General features: G+C 39.9%; 1 protein-coding gene across 1 annotated transcript in view; it reads left to right on the forward strand.

The window, feature by feature from the left end:
* LOC126419675 (otoferlin-like) overlaps positions 1–15,741 on the forward strand; it is a 468,560-nt gene that overhangs the window by 315,915 nt on the left and 136,904 nt on the right. Inside the window, exon 23 of the mRNA XM_050086891.1 lies at positions 3,242–3,428. Within this exon, the coding sequence (XP_049942848.1) occupies positions 3,242–3,428 (187 nt within the window). The remainder of the gene's footprint in view (positions 1–3,241; positions 3,429–15,741) is intronic.

Below are 15,741 nucleotides of genomic sequence, written 5' to 3' on the forward strand. Positions count from 1 at the left end.
CAGTTTGGTGTAGTTCAACCTACTGGAGACCAATGAGTGGTCTTAGCAAAAGAATTTTTGGCATTTTAGAGTTTTGCAGTCTATATTAAGTTAATAAAAAGAAAAAGAATGTATTGTTTGTCATTAAACATTTTATCTTCAAAGTGCACTGCTGTCAGCTGCCTCTAGAGTTTTACCTGGTAAACACTGGTGTCTCTGCACACGAGTTCTCTAATGTCCATCCTATGTGGTGTATTTTACTGTGGCTGGGTCAGCCATTGTACTGCTTTGATCACTGCAGGGGCACTTTTTGTACATGGGCTACTGCCAGTATTTGTCACACTTACAGTGTGTCATGTAACTAGTAAGGCACCTTGTAAAACTAAACCATAACACATTTTTGTATGTTACATGTATATTAGTGTACTATAATTGTATTGCAGATATGTGCCTTGTTTCTATAAAACTGTCACATCAACTATAATTTTTTATAGTATAGTTTGAAAGTGGACATAAATGTCTGAAACTAGTCATCGACAAGAAATACAAAAAGATGCTTCTCAATACAACTGTTTATTTCAGTTACAAGACAAGTTGTGGACATATTTTCCACCTGCACCATGCTGCAAGTTCATATATAAATGTGTCTTTATTTTTCTTAAATCTTGGTTCCAGCATCAAGAACAATGTCAAAAGTGCCTTTCTGGTGCCTTTACCTTTTCAAAGCCAAAATAATCATCACTGAAGAGGTTCTCAATTTTCCTTTCCATTCTTCTGCATTTTATGCATCTGTAACTTGGATAAATTAGATGTTAAGCTGATAGTGGGATAATTCTTGCACTGTTCTGCCCTTGTTATCTTTGGGGTTGTGTTAACTGGAATATTGTTTGGTTGCCACTTCTCCCAGTTACTGTAAAAATTGTGATGGAATGTTATCTTTTCTGCCTCATTTAATCTCAAGTCTTCCAAAGCTTCATTAAGCTCTTATTCTAATAATGGATCTCTTATGTCTTTTGTATTGACTCCTATCTCTTTTACTGTCACATCATTAGACAGTTCCTCCCCCTCAGGCCTTCAGTATACTCATTCCACATATCCACACTCTCCTCTGTGTTTTTCCCCTTGTACACTTCTTAATGTTGACACCTCCAGTTTCAGTTCCACCAAACACTGTTTTAGTTTTTCTACATGCTTTATTAGTCCTTCAGATGGCCATTTCTTTATCAATTAATTTACATTTTTCTTGTAGCCATATCATCTTAGCTTCCCTGCATTTCCTAATTATTTCATTCCTAAGTAACATCTATTGTTGTATTTCTGTATTTCCCTGAACATCCAAATATACCTCCTTCCTTTGTGAATTTTGAACAGTTTAATCTTTCTCCTCTCTTATTCCTATTACTAATCCCATAATCTCTCATAACTGTGTCTTCTCTTCCTTTCCCTACTACCATTTTCCAGTTCCCATTGATCACTAGATTACTATCTCCCTTTACACACTGAGTTATCCATTTACTAGCCTCTTACACTTTCTGTATTTCTTCATCTTCTGCCTGTGACATCAACATGTAACCTCATATATGAGGGTCATTTGGAAAGTGACATTTTGCTGTGACACATGAGAGCACCCCCCCTACCATCACCACTGACCTTAGTACTCGTCCACTTCTGTTTGGCAGCAGCTATGATCCAATACAATTGCTTACTGTTAGTTGAATGATTTTAAAATGTTTGACAAAATTGATGATCCCATCAAATGTGAGGTGAGAAGTGTCATCCACTTTTTAAATGTGCAAAAGTCTGACCCAACGAAATTTATATACAGATAACCGAGATTTATGGCGGTGTGATGAACAAAGCATCAGTTCAGAAGTGGTGTATCATGTTTAATGATGGACAGAAGAATGTTCACAATGAAGATTGCTTGGGCCAGCCCTCAGTGGTGATCAATGGACTCACAGCAAGGACAGAACCAAAAATCCAATTAGTGGACTACAATCGTTCTTTCCAGACATTTCAAGGCAGTGTTTTAAGACATTGTTAGTGCAGATCTGGTTTATAAACAAGTGTATGCCTAGTGGGTCCCTCAAATTTTGTCAGATGAACACAAAACCAAACAAATGGCAGCTGCATTGACATCTCTCAGTCATTATGAAAAGGATAGTGATGAATTTTTTAATCACATTGTCACTAATAACGAGACTTGGATTTCACACCAGAGATAAAGGGCCTTCAATGGACTGACATCATTTGCAATCCTCAATAAGCCCAAAAGAGATCATAAGGGTCTCCTTTATGGACTATGTGCCTAGAGGTGAGACCATAAAGGCAACAATTTACAGTCAGACACTTTAACGACTTCACCACACCATTAAAAACAAGCGGCTGGAACACTAACCAGTGGAGTTATCCCATGACAGTGGATGTCCATGTGATTATCACTTATTCCCCAAATTGAAAGACCTTTTGAGTGGACAATGCCAGTTTGTCAGTGATTCAACAACTTGGTGGCAACTGAGTAAGCAGAAGGTATAGAAAAACTAGTGAAATGGTACAGGTATCTAAATTTGAATGGTGACAACATAGTAAAGTAGCTTGGGTATCAAACTGTAGATAAAATACAGTTTATTTAATTATATCAAATAAAAATCTCCATAGAAAAGAATGTTCTTTACTTTCCGAATGACCCTTGTACTTTCGGTATTTCTTCATGATCTGCTTGTGACATCAAAACGTATACCTTTACTATTGTTGTTGGTGTTGGTTTGCTGCCAGTTCTGATGAGAACAACCCTAATACTGGACTGTTAACAGCTACTCACACACTGCCCTACCTCCACACTCCAGTTTTACCATTTTCTGCTGTTGTTGATATTTTCCAATATTGATCTAAACAGAATAATTGCTTGTATGCAGCCAGTATTGACATGGCTTGGCCTTTCATTGTTATTATGATAATAATAATTATTATTATTATTATTATCTGTTGCATCTTCCCCTACCCCACACAACAGTACTGTCTGCAAGTGAAGGATTGGCTTGATTTTTTCTCTTTTTTTGCTTTTGCTTTTCTCTCATTACTGTTGTGCTATATTCAAACAGTTAAATATTATTATTATAATTATAAATTTCTTGTCATAATTTTCAGTTACTGAAGTTATATATCAGAATGTAGATTAACTGTGATATTGTACAGTAAAAGATGTTGAACATATGTTAAACTTTATCTGAGACCTTCAGTAAATTCTTTTCCTACTTTTCAGGAACTACCAGAGCAAGAACTCTACCGTCCACCCCTAACAATCCGTGCAGTAGACTGCAGAAGTTTTGGACGGTACACTCTAGTTGGCACTCACATGATTAACTCCATACATAAATACATGTACGTGCCAATGACAAAGCGTGAGAGAGAAGCAGAGGAGCGTAAAAAATCACTGCAACAACTGCAGAGTAAGGTTACCTCATTAACAGGTTAGGTTTACTTACCAGTTTAAGTTTCGTAGATCAGAGTAGGACATAGCAGTGGTTCACAATAGCTTGAGATTTCTCCCTTCCACTGCTTATGGAGGAAGCATTTTGCTATTTAGAGCAAGTGCATTGGATTTAGTGATGCACAGTTAGTGCTAAATTAATCCACAATTAGAAAACTGTGTATTTCGTGCATGGCACCAGTAGACTACAGGTTAGTGCCAGAATGTATCACTCTATGCTTTTTGGGTATTTTAAGAAGTTCTTCTCATAAGTTTATAAAGGAGACTCATGGGTTGTAATGTGAATGTAGAGTTTTTACATTTTTTGATAAATTCAGTTCCTATTACATATAAGAGCAAAAAGAAAATTATGTGTTTTAAATGATAAGGGGTGTCAACAGTAGAATATAAACTGTAGTGTAAACAAATACAACCACTCACTATGGCAAGAAAGTATTGACCACGTAAATGGTATGAGTCCATAAACATGAAGCTGAACAATGTAACTCGCATTTCACCAGCAATACCTTTAGCGTCTGCCGTGTACTGTCCTGCAGCCATTAGATGTTACATCTCTAGTGATTAGTAGTTCATCCACAAATATGCTGAAAGCCACAGACACTAGCACTCTAAACCTGGCCCCACAGACAAATCTATCCAAATATTCCTAATCCATACCTATTAATCAACCCCAAAGTGGCATCATCTCACTTTCCATTACCTAACACCACTGCAGACAGAACAGCTGCACCATGTTCTGTGCCACACATTTGAATATACGAGGGCAGTTCAATAAGTAATGCAACACATTTTTTTTCTGAAATAGGGGTTGTTTTATTCAGCATTGAAATACACCAGGTTATTCCCCAATCTTTTAGCTACACAACACTATTTTTCAATGTAATCTCCATTCAATGCTACGGCCTTACGCCACCTTGAAATGAGGGCCTGTATGCCTGCACGGTACCATTCCACTGGTCGATGTCGGAGCCAACGTCGTACTGCATCAATAACTTCTTCATCATCCGCGTAGTGCCTCCCACGAATTGCCTCCTTCATTGGGCCAAACATATGGAAATCTGACAGTGCGAGATCGGGGCTGTAGGGTGCATGAGGAAGAACAGTCCACTGAAGTTTTGTGAGCTCCTCTCGGGTGCGAAGACTTGTGTGAGGTCTTGCGTAGTCATGAAGAAGGAGAAGTTCGTTAAGATTTTTGTGCCTACGAACACGCTGAAGTCGTTTTTTCAATTTCTGAAGAGTAGCACAATACACTTCAGAGTTGATCATTTGACCACGGGGAAGGACATCGAACAGAATAACCCCTTCAGCGTCCCAGAAGACTGTAACCATGACTTTACCAGCTGAGGGTATGGCTTTAAACTTTTTCTTGGTAGGGGAGTGGGTGTGGTGCCACTCCACTGATTGCCGTTTTGTTTCAGTTTCGAAGTGATGAACCCATGTTTCATCCCCTGTAACTATCTTTGACAAGAAATTGTCACCCTCAGCCACATGACGAGCAAGCAATTCCGCACAGATGGTTCTCCTTTGCTCTTTATGGTGTTCGGTTAGACAACGAGGGACCCAGCGGGAACAAACCTTTGAATATCCCAACTGGTGAACAATTGTGACAGCACTACCAACAGAGATGTCAAGTTGAGCATTGAGTTGTTTGATGGTGATCCGTCGATCATCTCGAACGAGTGTGTTCGCACGCTCCGCCGTTGCAGGAGTCACAGCTGTGCACGGCAGGCCCGCACGCGGGAGATCAGACAGTCTTGCTTGACCTTGCGGCGATGATGACACACGCTTTGCCCAATGACTCACTGTGCTTTTGTCCACTGCCAGATCACCGTAGACATTCTGCAAGCACCTATGAATATCTGAGATGCCCTGGTTTTCCGCCAAAAGAAACTCGATCACTGCCCGTTGTTTGCAATGCACATCCATTACAGACGCCATTTTAACAGCTCTGTAAAGCGCTGCCACCTGTCGGAAGTCAATGAAACTATATGAGACGAAGCAGGAATGTTTGAAAATATTCCACAAGAAATTTCCGGTTTTTCAACCAAAATTGGCCGAGAAAAAAAATGTGTTGCCTTACTTATTGAACTGCCCTCGTATTTCATCATTCCTTGAAATGAGGAATATTTCTTCAGAATCCATTCTTCAGCTCACAGAGTGATACAATTCCCTTCATTCAGCCTGTAAAAAATGATAAACTTTTTTTTTCCACTGCTTCACCCCCTATCTCCTCAGTTATATTCATTTAAAGTTCTATATGTAAATTTGTCCCATGTACACACGCAGGAAGGTCCTACTCCACTTCTGTTGTATAACTTACCAGATGCAAGGTCTCCTTCTTTTGTGCCCATCCCTTCCCACATACCATATTTACTCGAATCTAAGCTGCACTCAAATCTAAGCCGCACCTGAAAAATGAGACTCGAAATAAAGGAAAAAAAAACTTCCCGAATCTAAGCAGCACCTGAAATTAGTGACTCAAAATTCAAGGGGAGAGCAAAGTTTTAGGCCGCACCTCCAAATCGAAACAAAGTTGGTCCATTGTAATATGAGACACGATTTACATCGAATGAATGACGATACAGTGACAGTAGTTTGGTTCGAGTCATAAGCTTAGCAGTTAAGCTTTACCAGGTAGCCATTGCTATGCGTCAGGCGCTCCGTCCGTATTTATACGAGGACCCTTCCTTTTTCACATGCTCTGTCTGGTTTTATCGATTGCTTATTTTGCTTTGATCTGCTAAGTGCCGTTTTCTTTGTTATAGGTGTTTACGTCACACTAAGCTGAAAATGCATTACTGTGCTGTGTCTGATAGTGCACGTTTATGGCCTGTTGCTGCTCGCGGCACGGCTTGCTTTTGTGTGCGCTATCGCCGCTTACAATTACAAAAAAAAAAAAAAAAAAAAAAAAAAAAAAAAAAAAAAAAGATAGGAATCGTCTCATTAGTGAAACAATGGCAAGAGACTGCTATTTGTTGTTACTTACACTGCTGCTTTCTTTGATGATGATCAACAAGAACCAAATAATAGACTGCATATGAAAGAATCATGAAAGAAGGTTGTATACATGGAAAAATCCTGGACATACTAGAAGGTATCAGATAGATTACATAATGGTAAGACAGAAATTTAGGAACCAGGTTTTAAATTGTCAGACATTTCCAGGGGCAGATGTGGACTCTGACCACAATCTATTGGTTATGACCTGTAGATTAAAACTGAAGAAACTGCAAAAAGGTGGAAATTTAAGGAGATGGGACCTAGATAAACTGACTAAACCAGAGGTTGTACAGAGTTTCAGGGAGAGCATAAGGGAACAATTGACAGCAATGGGGGAAAGAAATACAGTAGAAGAAGAATGGGCAGCTTTGAGGGATGAAGTAGTGAAGGTAGCAGAGGATCAAGTAGCTAAAAAGACGAGGGCTAGTAGAAATCCTTGGGTAACAGAAGAAATATTGAATTTAATTGATGAAAGGAGAAAATATAAAAATGCAGTAAATGAAGCAGGCAAAATGGAATACAAACGTCTCAAAAATGAGATCGACAGGAAGTGTAAAATGGCTAAGCAGGGATGGCTAGAGGACATATGTAAGGATGTAGAGGCTTATCTCACTAGGGGTAAGATAGATACTGCCTACAGGAAAATTAAAGAGACCTTTAGAGATAAGAGAACCACTTGCATGAACATCAAGAGCTCAGATGGAAACCCAGTTCTAAGCAAAGAAGGGAAAGCAGGAAGGTGGAAGGAGTATATAGAAGGCCTATACAAGGGCGATGTACTTGAGGACAATTTATGGAAATGGAAGAGGATATAGATGAAGATGAAATGGGAGATACAATACTTCGTGAAGAGTTTGACAGAGCACTGAAAGACCTGAGTCGAAACAAGGCCCCAGGAGTAGACAACATTCCATTAGAACTACTGATGGCCTTGGGAGAGCCAGTCCCGACAAAACTCTACCATCTGGTGAGCAAGATGTATGAGACAGGCGAAATACCCTCAGACTTCAAGAAGAATATAATAATTCCAATCCCAAAGAAAGCAGGTGTTGACAGATGTGAAAATTACTGAACTATCAGTTTAATAAGTCACAGCTGTAAAATACAAACATGAATTCTTTACAGACGAATGGAAAAACCAGTAGAAGCCGACCTCGGGGAAGATCAGTTTGGATTCCATAGAAATATTGGAACATGTGAGGCAATACTGACCTTACGACTTATCTTAGAAGAAGAGTAAGGAAAGGCAAACCTACATTTCTAGCATTTGTAGACTTAGAGAAAGCTTTTGACAATGTTGACTGGACTACTCTCCTTCAAATTCTAAAGGTGGCAGGGGTAAAATACAGCGAGCGAAAGGCTATTTACAATTTGTACAGAAAGCAGATGGCAGTTATAAGAGTTGAGGGGCATGAAAGGGAAGCAGTGGTTGGGAAGGGAGTGAGACAGAGTTGTAGCCTCTCCCCAATGTTATTCAATCTCTATATTGAGCAAGCAGTAAAGGAAACAAAAGAAAAATTCGGAGTAAATATTAAAATTCATGGAGAAGAAATAAAAACTTTGAGGTTCGCCAATGACATTGTAATTCCATCAGAGACAGCAAAGGACTTGGAAGAGCAGTTGAACGGAATGGACAGTGTCTTGAAAGGAGGATATAAGATGAACATCAACAAAAGCAAAACGAGGATCATGGAATGTAGTCGAATTAAGTCAGGCGATGCTGAGGGAATTAGTTTAGGAAATGAGGCACTTAAAGTAGTAAAGGAGTTTTGCTATTTGGGGAGCAAAATAACTAATGATGGTCGAAGTAGAGAAGATATAAAATGTAGACTGGCAATGGGTAGGAAAGCATTTCTGAAGAAGAGAAATTTGTTAACATCGAGTATAGATTTAAGTGTCAGGAAGTCGTTTCTGAAAGTATTTGTATGGAGTGTAGCCTTGTATAGAAGTGAAACATGGACGATAAATAGCTTAGAGAAGAAAAGAATAGAAGCTTTCAAAATGTGGTGCTACAGAAGAATGCTGAAGATTAGATGGGTAGATCACATAACTAATGATGAAGTATTGAACAGAATAGGGGAGAAGAGGAGTTTGTGGCACAACATGACTAGAAGAAGGGACCGGATGGTAGGACATGTTCTGAGGCATCGGGGTCACAAATTTAGCGTTGGAGGGCAGCGTGGAGGGTAAAAATCGTAGAGGGAGACCAAGAGATGAATACACTAAGCAGATTCAGAAGGATGTGGATTGCAGTAAGTACTGGGAGATGAAGAAGCTTGCACAGGATAGGGTAGCATGGAGAGCTGCATCAAATCAGGCTCAGGACTGGAGACCACAACAACAACATGAAGGAACATGTTCTCAATGAAAGTTAGGCGAAAATTTTTCTCCGTTTGAAAATCTTTGCGGCCGCTTCTTTAGTACATCAAATTCTGCACAAAAATTAGAGTCATCTTAGATTTAAAAATCTAGTCAGTTGCTGTGCTTCATTTCTGACTGTATCACTACTAGGCATAAGAATAATACGAATATAAACATAACACGATATGTATATTCTTCCGCGTTTGCTGTTGTCTCACTCTAGTTTCGTAGTTTATTAGGCAGACTGGATTTAAATGAGATAGCAGCAAACACGAAAGAATACATGGCAAAATGTCTATATTTGTATTATTCTTATGGTGAAGAGAATACTGCATGTGATTCACATTTCATCAGGTTCCTATTAGCAACCATCTCTTCTCACGGGTAGGAAAAAATTCAGAACGTAGAGTTGGCCGTATTGACAAACATCCTAAACAGTCTTGCCAGTCGGATTTTTGTAGTACATTGAAATTTTGCTACATTTGAAGATGAACAATACAGAATTTGTATTTACTTCATTGGATAATGTATGAAAATGCAGTGGTCGAAACTCGGGGTGGACAAAAAAAAGCTCGTCTCCCACCTTTCTTTTTTTTTAATTTATTTACTGATGCAGAGGTTTTGGCGCCAGTATTTATCTTTGTGCCTACAAAGCATGCCTGTGTAGCGCTACATATATTCGACAACAGAAGTTAGTTGTAGTGGCACCTACCAACATTTTTCAACACTTCTGTTTGCTTTGCACTCGATTCTAAGCCGCAGGCGGTTTTTTGGATTACAAAAACCGGAAAAAACGTGCGGCTTCGATTCGAGTAAATACGGTATAGTCCTCCCTCTCTCCTTGTGCCCTAGTATGCAGAATGCAACAGCCCCAGCCTGAACCTACATGACTTGAGGCCAATTCACTCTTCTTATCATCTTCTCTCCCTTTCCCTCCATATTTGTAGCTCTTGCACTCCTCTACCGCTCATCTTTTCCATATTTATCCTATCCTTTCCATCCCACTCCAGGCAGGAAACAGGAAATATTTTGATTGTGTCTGTCAGCACACAGTGCTCTGGAGAAGAATACAACAGAAAAGGTGCCCGAAAGAAACTGCCCACTTCTGGGTTACTACAGAGCAGCAAATAACATGGGTAATATTTTGCTGCATGTAGCACAGGCTGTTTTCCTGATAAACTTTGTGATTTGTAATAAAGGGTCATTATGATTAAAGTTAAACTTTCAAACTGTTGTAGAAATAACACCACTGGTCAGAATGACATCAAATTGCAATGGATATTATCAGAGAAGGGAAAAACGTATGGAAGAAAAAAAAAAAAAATAGTTACAAAATGTAGTAGTAGATGGCACTGTAAGCATCATAATTTAATAGTGGTCAACACAAATGACAATTGAATCATACAACAATGCCTAAGGTGTATGTTTGACATTAAACAAACTGTACTATTCAGTGTGCATGGGTGTACAGATGTGATACTGTTAGTTACATAAGCCCATCCACGACAGCAAGGTCATATCACATCAGATGGTAAAAATCAGTTTTTAATTGTCCTGAGACCTAAAACAGTATAAAAATCATCAATCACATCGGTTTTTAATTGTACTGAGGCCAAAAACCACATAAAAAGCATCAATCACATTGGTTTCTAACTGTCCTGAGGCCAAAAATTGCAGTAATAAGTCGAAATCGAGAAACAGCATGTTCCACAACAGATCAATGTGTTTCTGGGGTCATGTTCAGAATGTGTTGCACAATGTGGGCCTGCAATGCAGCTAAGTTTGAAATCTGAACACTGAACACAACATCTTTCAGACAGCCCCACAGCCAGAAGTCACATGGATTAAGATCAGGTGATTGGTATGGCCAATCTGTAGGGAAATGGTGGCTGATAATATCCGAAATGGCACTTCAGCAACTGCTTAATTGGATATGCAATGTCTGGAGATGCACCATCTTGCATAAAAATGATCCCATCCATGCTGCTGGAGAGCTGGAATGATGTGGTTGCACAAAAGACTCACTCAGCACTTAGTAGTGGCGGTACAGGTAACATGGAAGGAAGCACCTGTATCTTTAAAAAAAATATGGCCCTATGATAAATGATGCCATAAACCTGCACCACATAGTGATCTTTTCAGGATGAAGTGATACTGATTGATTTGCATGTGAATTTTCCATTGCCCATATTCGACAATTCTGTGTATTGACATACCCTGTCAGATGGGAGTGGGCTTCATCTGTCCACAAAATCTTCCTTGGTCAGTCGTGGTCCACTTCCATGTGAGCAAGAAATTCTAAAGAAAAGGTCTCTCTTGCTGGAAGTCAGCTGGAAGCAACTCATGCGCATGGGTAATTTTGAATGGATAGCAAAGAAGGATGTTTCATAGGATTTTATGCATGGTGCTCACAGGTATGTCCAGTGTTCAGGCGATTCTCCACGCACTACATGTTTGCACACCACCACTTGTCTCCTCCTGCACTGCTGTGGCCATTGCTTCCACTGAAGTCGAATCAATTTGTTTCCTCCTTCTACCAGGTTACACACCAAAAGAACACGCCTTTTTGAATTTCTGAATCATTTTCTCCAGACCTACGGCAGTCACTGGACCAACACCTTTTTTCAAACCCTTCAATGTTTGGAACTTCTGCAGAGTGATGCGTGCACAGTTATCATTCTTGTTATACAGATTTAGAAGCAGAGCGCAATCCTGCTTTGAGACAGAATGTTGCAGACGTGAAAAGGGGAAAAGCCATGTACCCGGTTTGTTTATACCAACTTCAGTGGGTTGTGCATGTGACAGATGTTTTCATTTACGTATTCTGACACATACAGCACCATCTATTCATCAATTTTCACACTATTTTTTTTCTTCTGCCCTACGTTTTCCCCATTCTTCAATAATATTCCATTGCAATTTGATGTAGTTCTGAACAGTGGTGCTATTTCTACAGTGTTTTGCAAGTTTAGCTTTAATTATAATCACCCAGTACTTTGTTTGTGTAACAGTTATGCACTGTTTCCAATGATATATTATGAAGTAGGTTTACAGCTGTGTATGTCACTTCTTTACAAATCAGTGAGAGTCATTAAATACTGGTACTGTACTAATACATTTTTCATTGTCACTATTATTCACAAACTGTTGTCAATTGCTGATGACAACCTAATTTGCCATTCTGCTGATTGTATCAATTCAGAAGTTGATTTATAACGTTCATCTCCTTGTTTATGCCCATAATTGTTTAATGTTTCCTAAACATAGTTAATCACTCATCTCATTATTTAGTAAGCTTTACTTAGAAAAAAAACATCTGAAGCATGATAGAAAAAATGCAAATAAGCAGCAAATTATTGATAAAATTATGCAAAGTTCTCAAATGATAATTTACTTGATACAGAGTTCATTTGGCATGCCAGCATTTTCTGCAGGTGCTATAACTTACAGCAAGTAAAAGCATTTTTTATTTTGACTCAACCAGCTTGTATATTTAATACATTTTCACTGTAAACAAACATTATTACAATATATGGTACTTCTTCAATGTTTGAGGGCTTGAAAATTTTTCCAAACAGGATATTCACCAGATATCCATTGACTCATCCAGATTCTCTTTTTCATCTACTCATACTTATTATTTAGTGCTTATTTTGGTGGAATGTACAATTGATAAATGTTGGGGTTTATGTCTTTGAGAAATATTTCAAATGTACAAACATGTTCTTAGCTTCACTGGCTGTGAATTGACCTGGACTGTTATGCTGCAGTGTCAGTATCTTTGATGATATTCATCTGTGTCTGGTTAGATTTGCAGGCTTAGACTTACCTAGGAACAGGATATAATGTCTTGTGAATATTAATGAATAAACCATGACTCATTATTCTAATCTTTGATGCATCAAAAGAACTGCCAGTTTTTAAGTATCTGTTTGTTATTCATAAATTGCTACTACAGAGCTGCAAATAATTTTTGGTAATAGCCACATGTAGAGCAGGCTGTTGTCCTGCTAAGTTTATGATATAAAATCCAGGATGAAATAATGACAGAGTTTTGATATTGGTAGATTGCTACTCACTATACAGGGTGTTACGAAAAGGTACGGCCAAACTTTCAGGAAACATTCCTCACACACAAAGAAAGAAAATATGTTATGTGGACATGTGTCCAGAAACACTTACTTTCCATGTTATAGCTCATTTTATGACTTCTCTTCAAACCACATTAATCATGGAATGGAAACACACAGCAACAGAACATACCAGCATGACTTCAAACACTTTGTTACAGGAAATGTTCAAAATGTCCTCCGTTAGCGAGGATACATGCATCCACCCTCCGTCGCATGGAATCCCTGATGCGCTGATGCAGCCCTGGAGAATGGCATATTGTATCACAGCCATCCACAATACGAGCACGAAGAGTCTCTACATTTGGTACCGGGGTCGCGTAGACAAGAGCTTTCAAATGCCCCCATAAATGAAAGTCGAGAGGGTTGAGGTCAGGAGAGCGTGGAGGCCATGGAATTGGTCCGCCTCTACCAATCCATCGGTCACCAAATCTGTTGTTGAGAAGCATACAAACACTTCAACTGAAATGTGCTGGAGCTCCATCGTGCATGAACCACATGTTGTGTCTTACTTGTAGATGCACATGTTCTAGCAGCACAGGTGGAGTATCCCGTATGAAATCATGATAACGTGCTCCATTGAGCATAGGTGGAAGAACATGGGACCCAATCAAGACATCACCAACAATGCCTGCCCAAACATTCACAGAAAATCTGTGTTGATGACGTGATTGCACAATTTGGTTGCGAATTCTCGTCAGCCCACACATGTTGATTGTGAAAATTTACAGTTTGATCACGTTGGAATGAAGCCTCATCTGTAAAGAGAACATTTGCACTGAAATGAGGATTGACACATTGTTGGATGAACCATTCGCAGAAGTGTACCCGTGGAGGACAATCAGCTGCTGATAGTGCCTGCACATGCTGTACATGGTACGGAAACAACTGGTTCTCCCGTAGCACTCTCCATACAGTGATGTGGTCAACGTTACCTTGTATAGCAGCAACTTCTCTGACACTGACATTAGGTTTATTGTCAACTGCATGAAGAATTGCCTCATCCATTGCAGGTGTCCTCATTGTTCTAGGTCTTCTCCAGTCACGAGTCATAGCCTGGAATGTTCCGTGTTCCCTAAGACACCGATCAATTGCTTCGAACATCTTCCTGTCGGGACACCTTCGTTCTGGAAATCTGTCTCGATACAAATGTACCACACCACAGCTATTGCCCTGTGCTAATCCATACATCAAATGGGCATCTGCCAACTCTGCATTTGTAAATATTGCACTGACTGCAAAACCACGTTCGTGATGAACACTAACCTGTTGATGCTATGTACTGATGTGCTTGATGCTAGTACTGTAGAGCAATGAGTCGCCTGTCAACACAAGCACTGAAGTCAACATTACCTTCCTCCAATTGGGCCAACTGGCGGTGTATTGAGGAAGTACAGTATGTATTGACGAACTTAAATTTGCTCTAACATGGAAATTAAGCGTTTCCAGACACATGTCCACATAACATCTTTTCTTCATTTGTGTGTGAGAAATGCTTCCAGAAAGTTTGGCCGTACCTTTTTGTAACACCCTGTATAGAGGGGATGTTGAATCAGAGACAGGCACAACAAAAGAATTACTAAACATGTAGGCTTTTGTCCAAAAGGCCTTCTTCCAAAATAGACAACACAGAGTGTGCCTCTGGTGTTCACGGCATCGATCCTCGACGGTACGCATCGTCTAGCCAATATGTGACTTGCCACATTGACACGGAATTTGGTACACGCCAGCCTTCCTCAAACCGAGGTCATCTTTGGCGCTCCCCACCAGTGCACGAGTTTTATTTGGAGGACGAAACACAGTTCCGACCCGGTCTTTCTTCAAAATGCAGGCGATTGTCCCCGAGAATGCGCCTGTATATGGAATAAGCGCAGTGCCTACCTCCTCCCTCATGATTTCATCCATCTCCACAGGTTCTGCTGTAGTGGTTGGGCAGAGAGCACGTTGAATCTGCCACTCTGAGTACCCATTTTTTCAAAATACAGTTCTCAGATGTTCCAATTCCTGTGGTAGACTCTCTGCATCAGAGATAGTGCGCGCCCTATGTACTAGAGTTTTAAGTACCCTATTCCTCTGTGAACAGTGGTGGCAGCTGTCTGCGTGCAAATACAGATCAGTGTGCATTGTCTTCTGATACACCCCATGACCTAGGGTGCCGTAAGCCCTTCTTTTGACCAAGATGTCAAGGAAAGGTAATTTACCCTCCGTTTCAGTCTCCATAGTGAATTTGATGTTGGGGTGTATGGAGTTTAGATGTGTAATGAAGTCAAGGAGTTTATCCATACCATGTGGCCAGATGACGAACGTGTCGTCCATGTAACGGAAAAAGCAAGTAGGTTTCCATTCGGATGACAACAGGGCTTACTCCTCAAAGTTCTCCATGTACAAATTCGCTACCACCGGTGAGAGTGAGCTACCCATGGCGACTCCCTCCATCTATTCGTAGTATTCTCCATTAAAAAGAAAATATGTGGAAGTCAAGACATGCCTAAAAAGTTCAGTGGTCTTCTCGTCAAACTTCTGACTAATCAATTCTAGTGACTCTCGCAGGGGTACCCTCGTGAACAGGGAAACGACGCCAAAACTCACCATGATATCTGACTCATCCAACCTGAAGCTATCAAGGCGTTTAACAAAATCCACAGAATTATGGATGTGATGAGGGCATTTACCCACATAGGGACTCAATATTCCCGTCAGGTATTTGGCCAACAAATATGTAGGTGCCCTGATGTTGCTGACAATGGGGCGTAATGGTACCCCCTCTTTGTGAACCTTCGG

Source organism: Schistocerca serialis, chromosome 1 (assembly GCF_023864345.2).
Source record: "Schistocerca serialis cubense isolate TAMUIC-IGC-003099 chromosome 1, iqSchSeri2.2, whole genome shotgun sequence".
NCBI classification, from domain to species: domain Eukaryota; kingdom Metazoa; phylum Arthropoda; class Insecta; order Orthoptera; family Acrididae; genus Schistocerca; species Schistocerca serialis.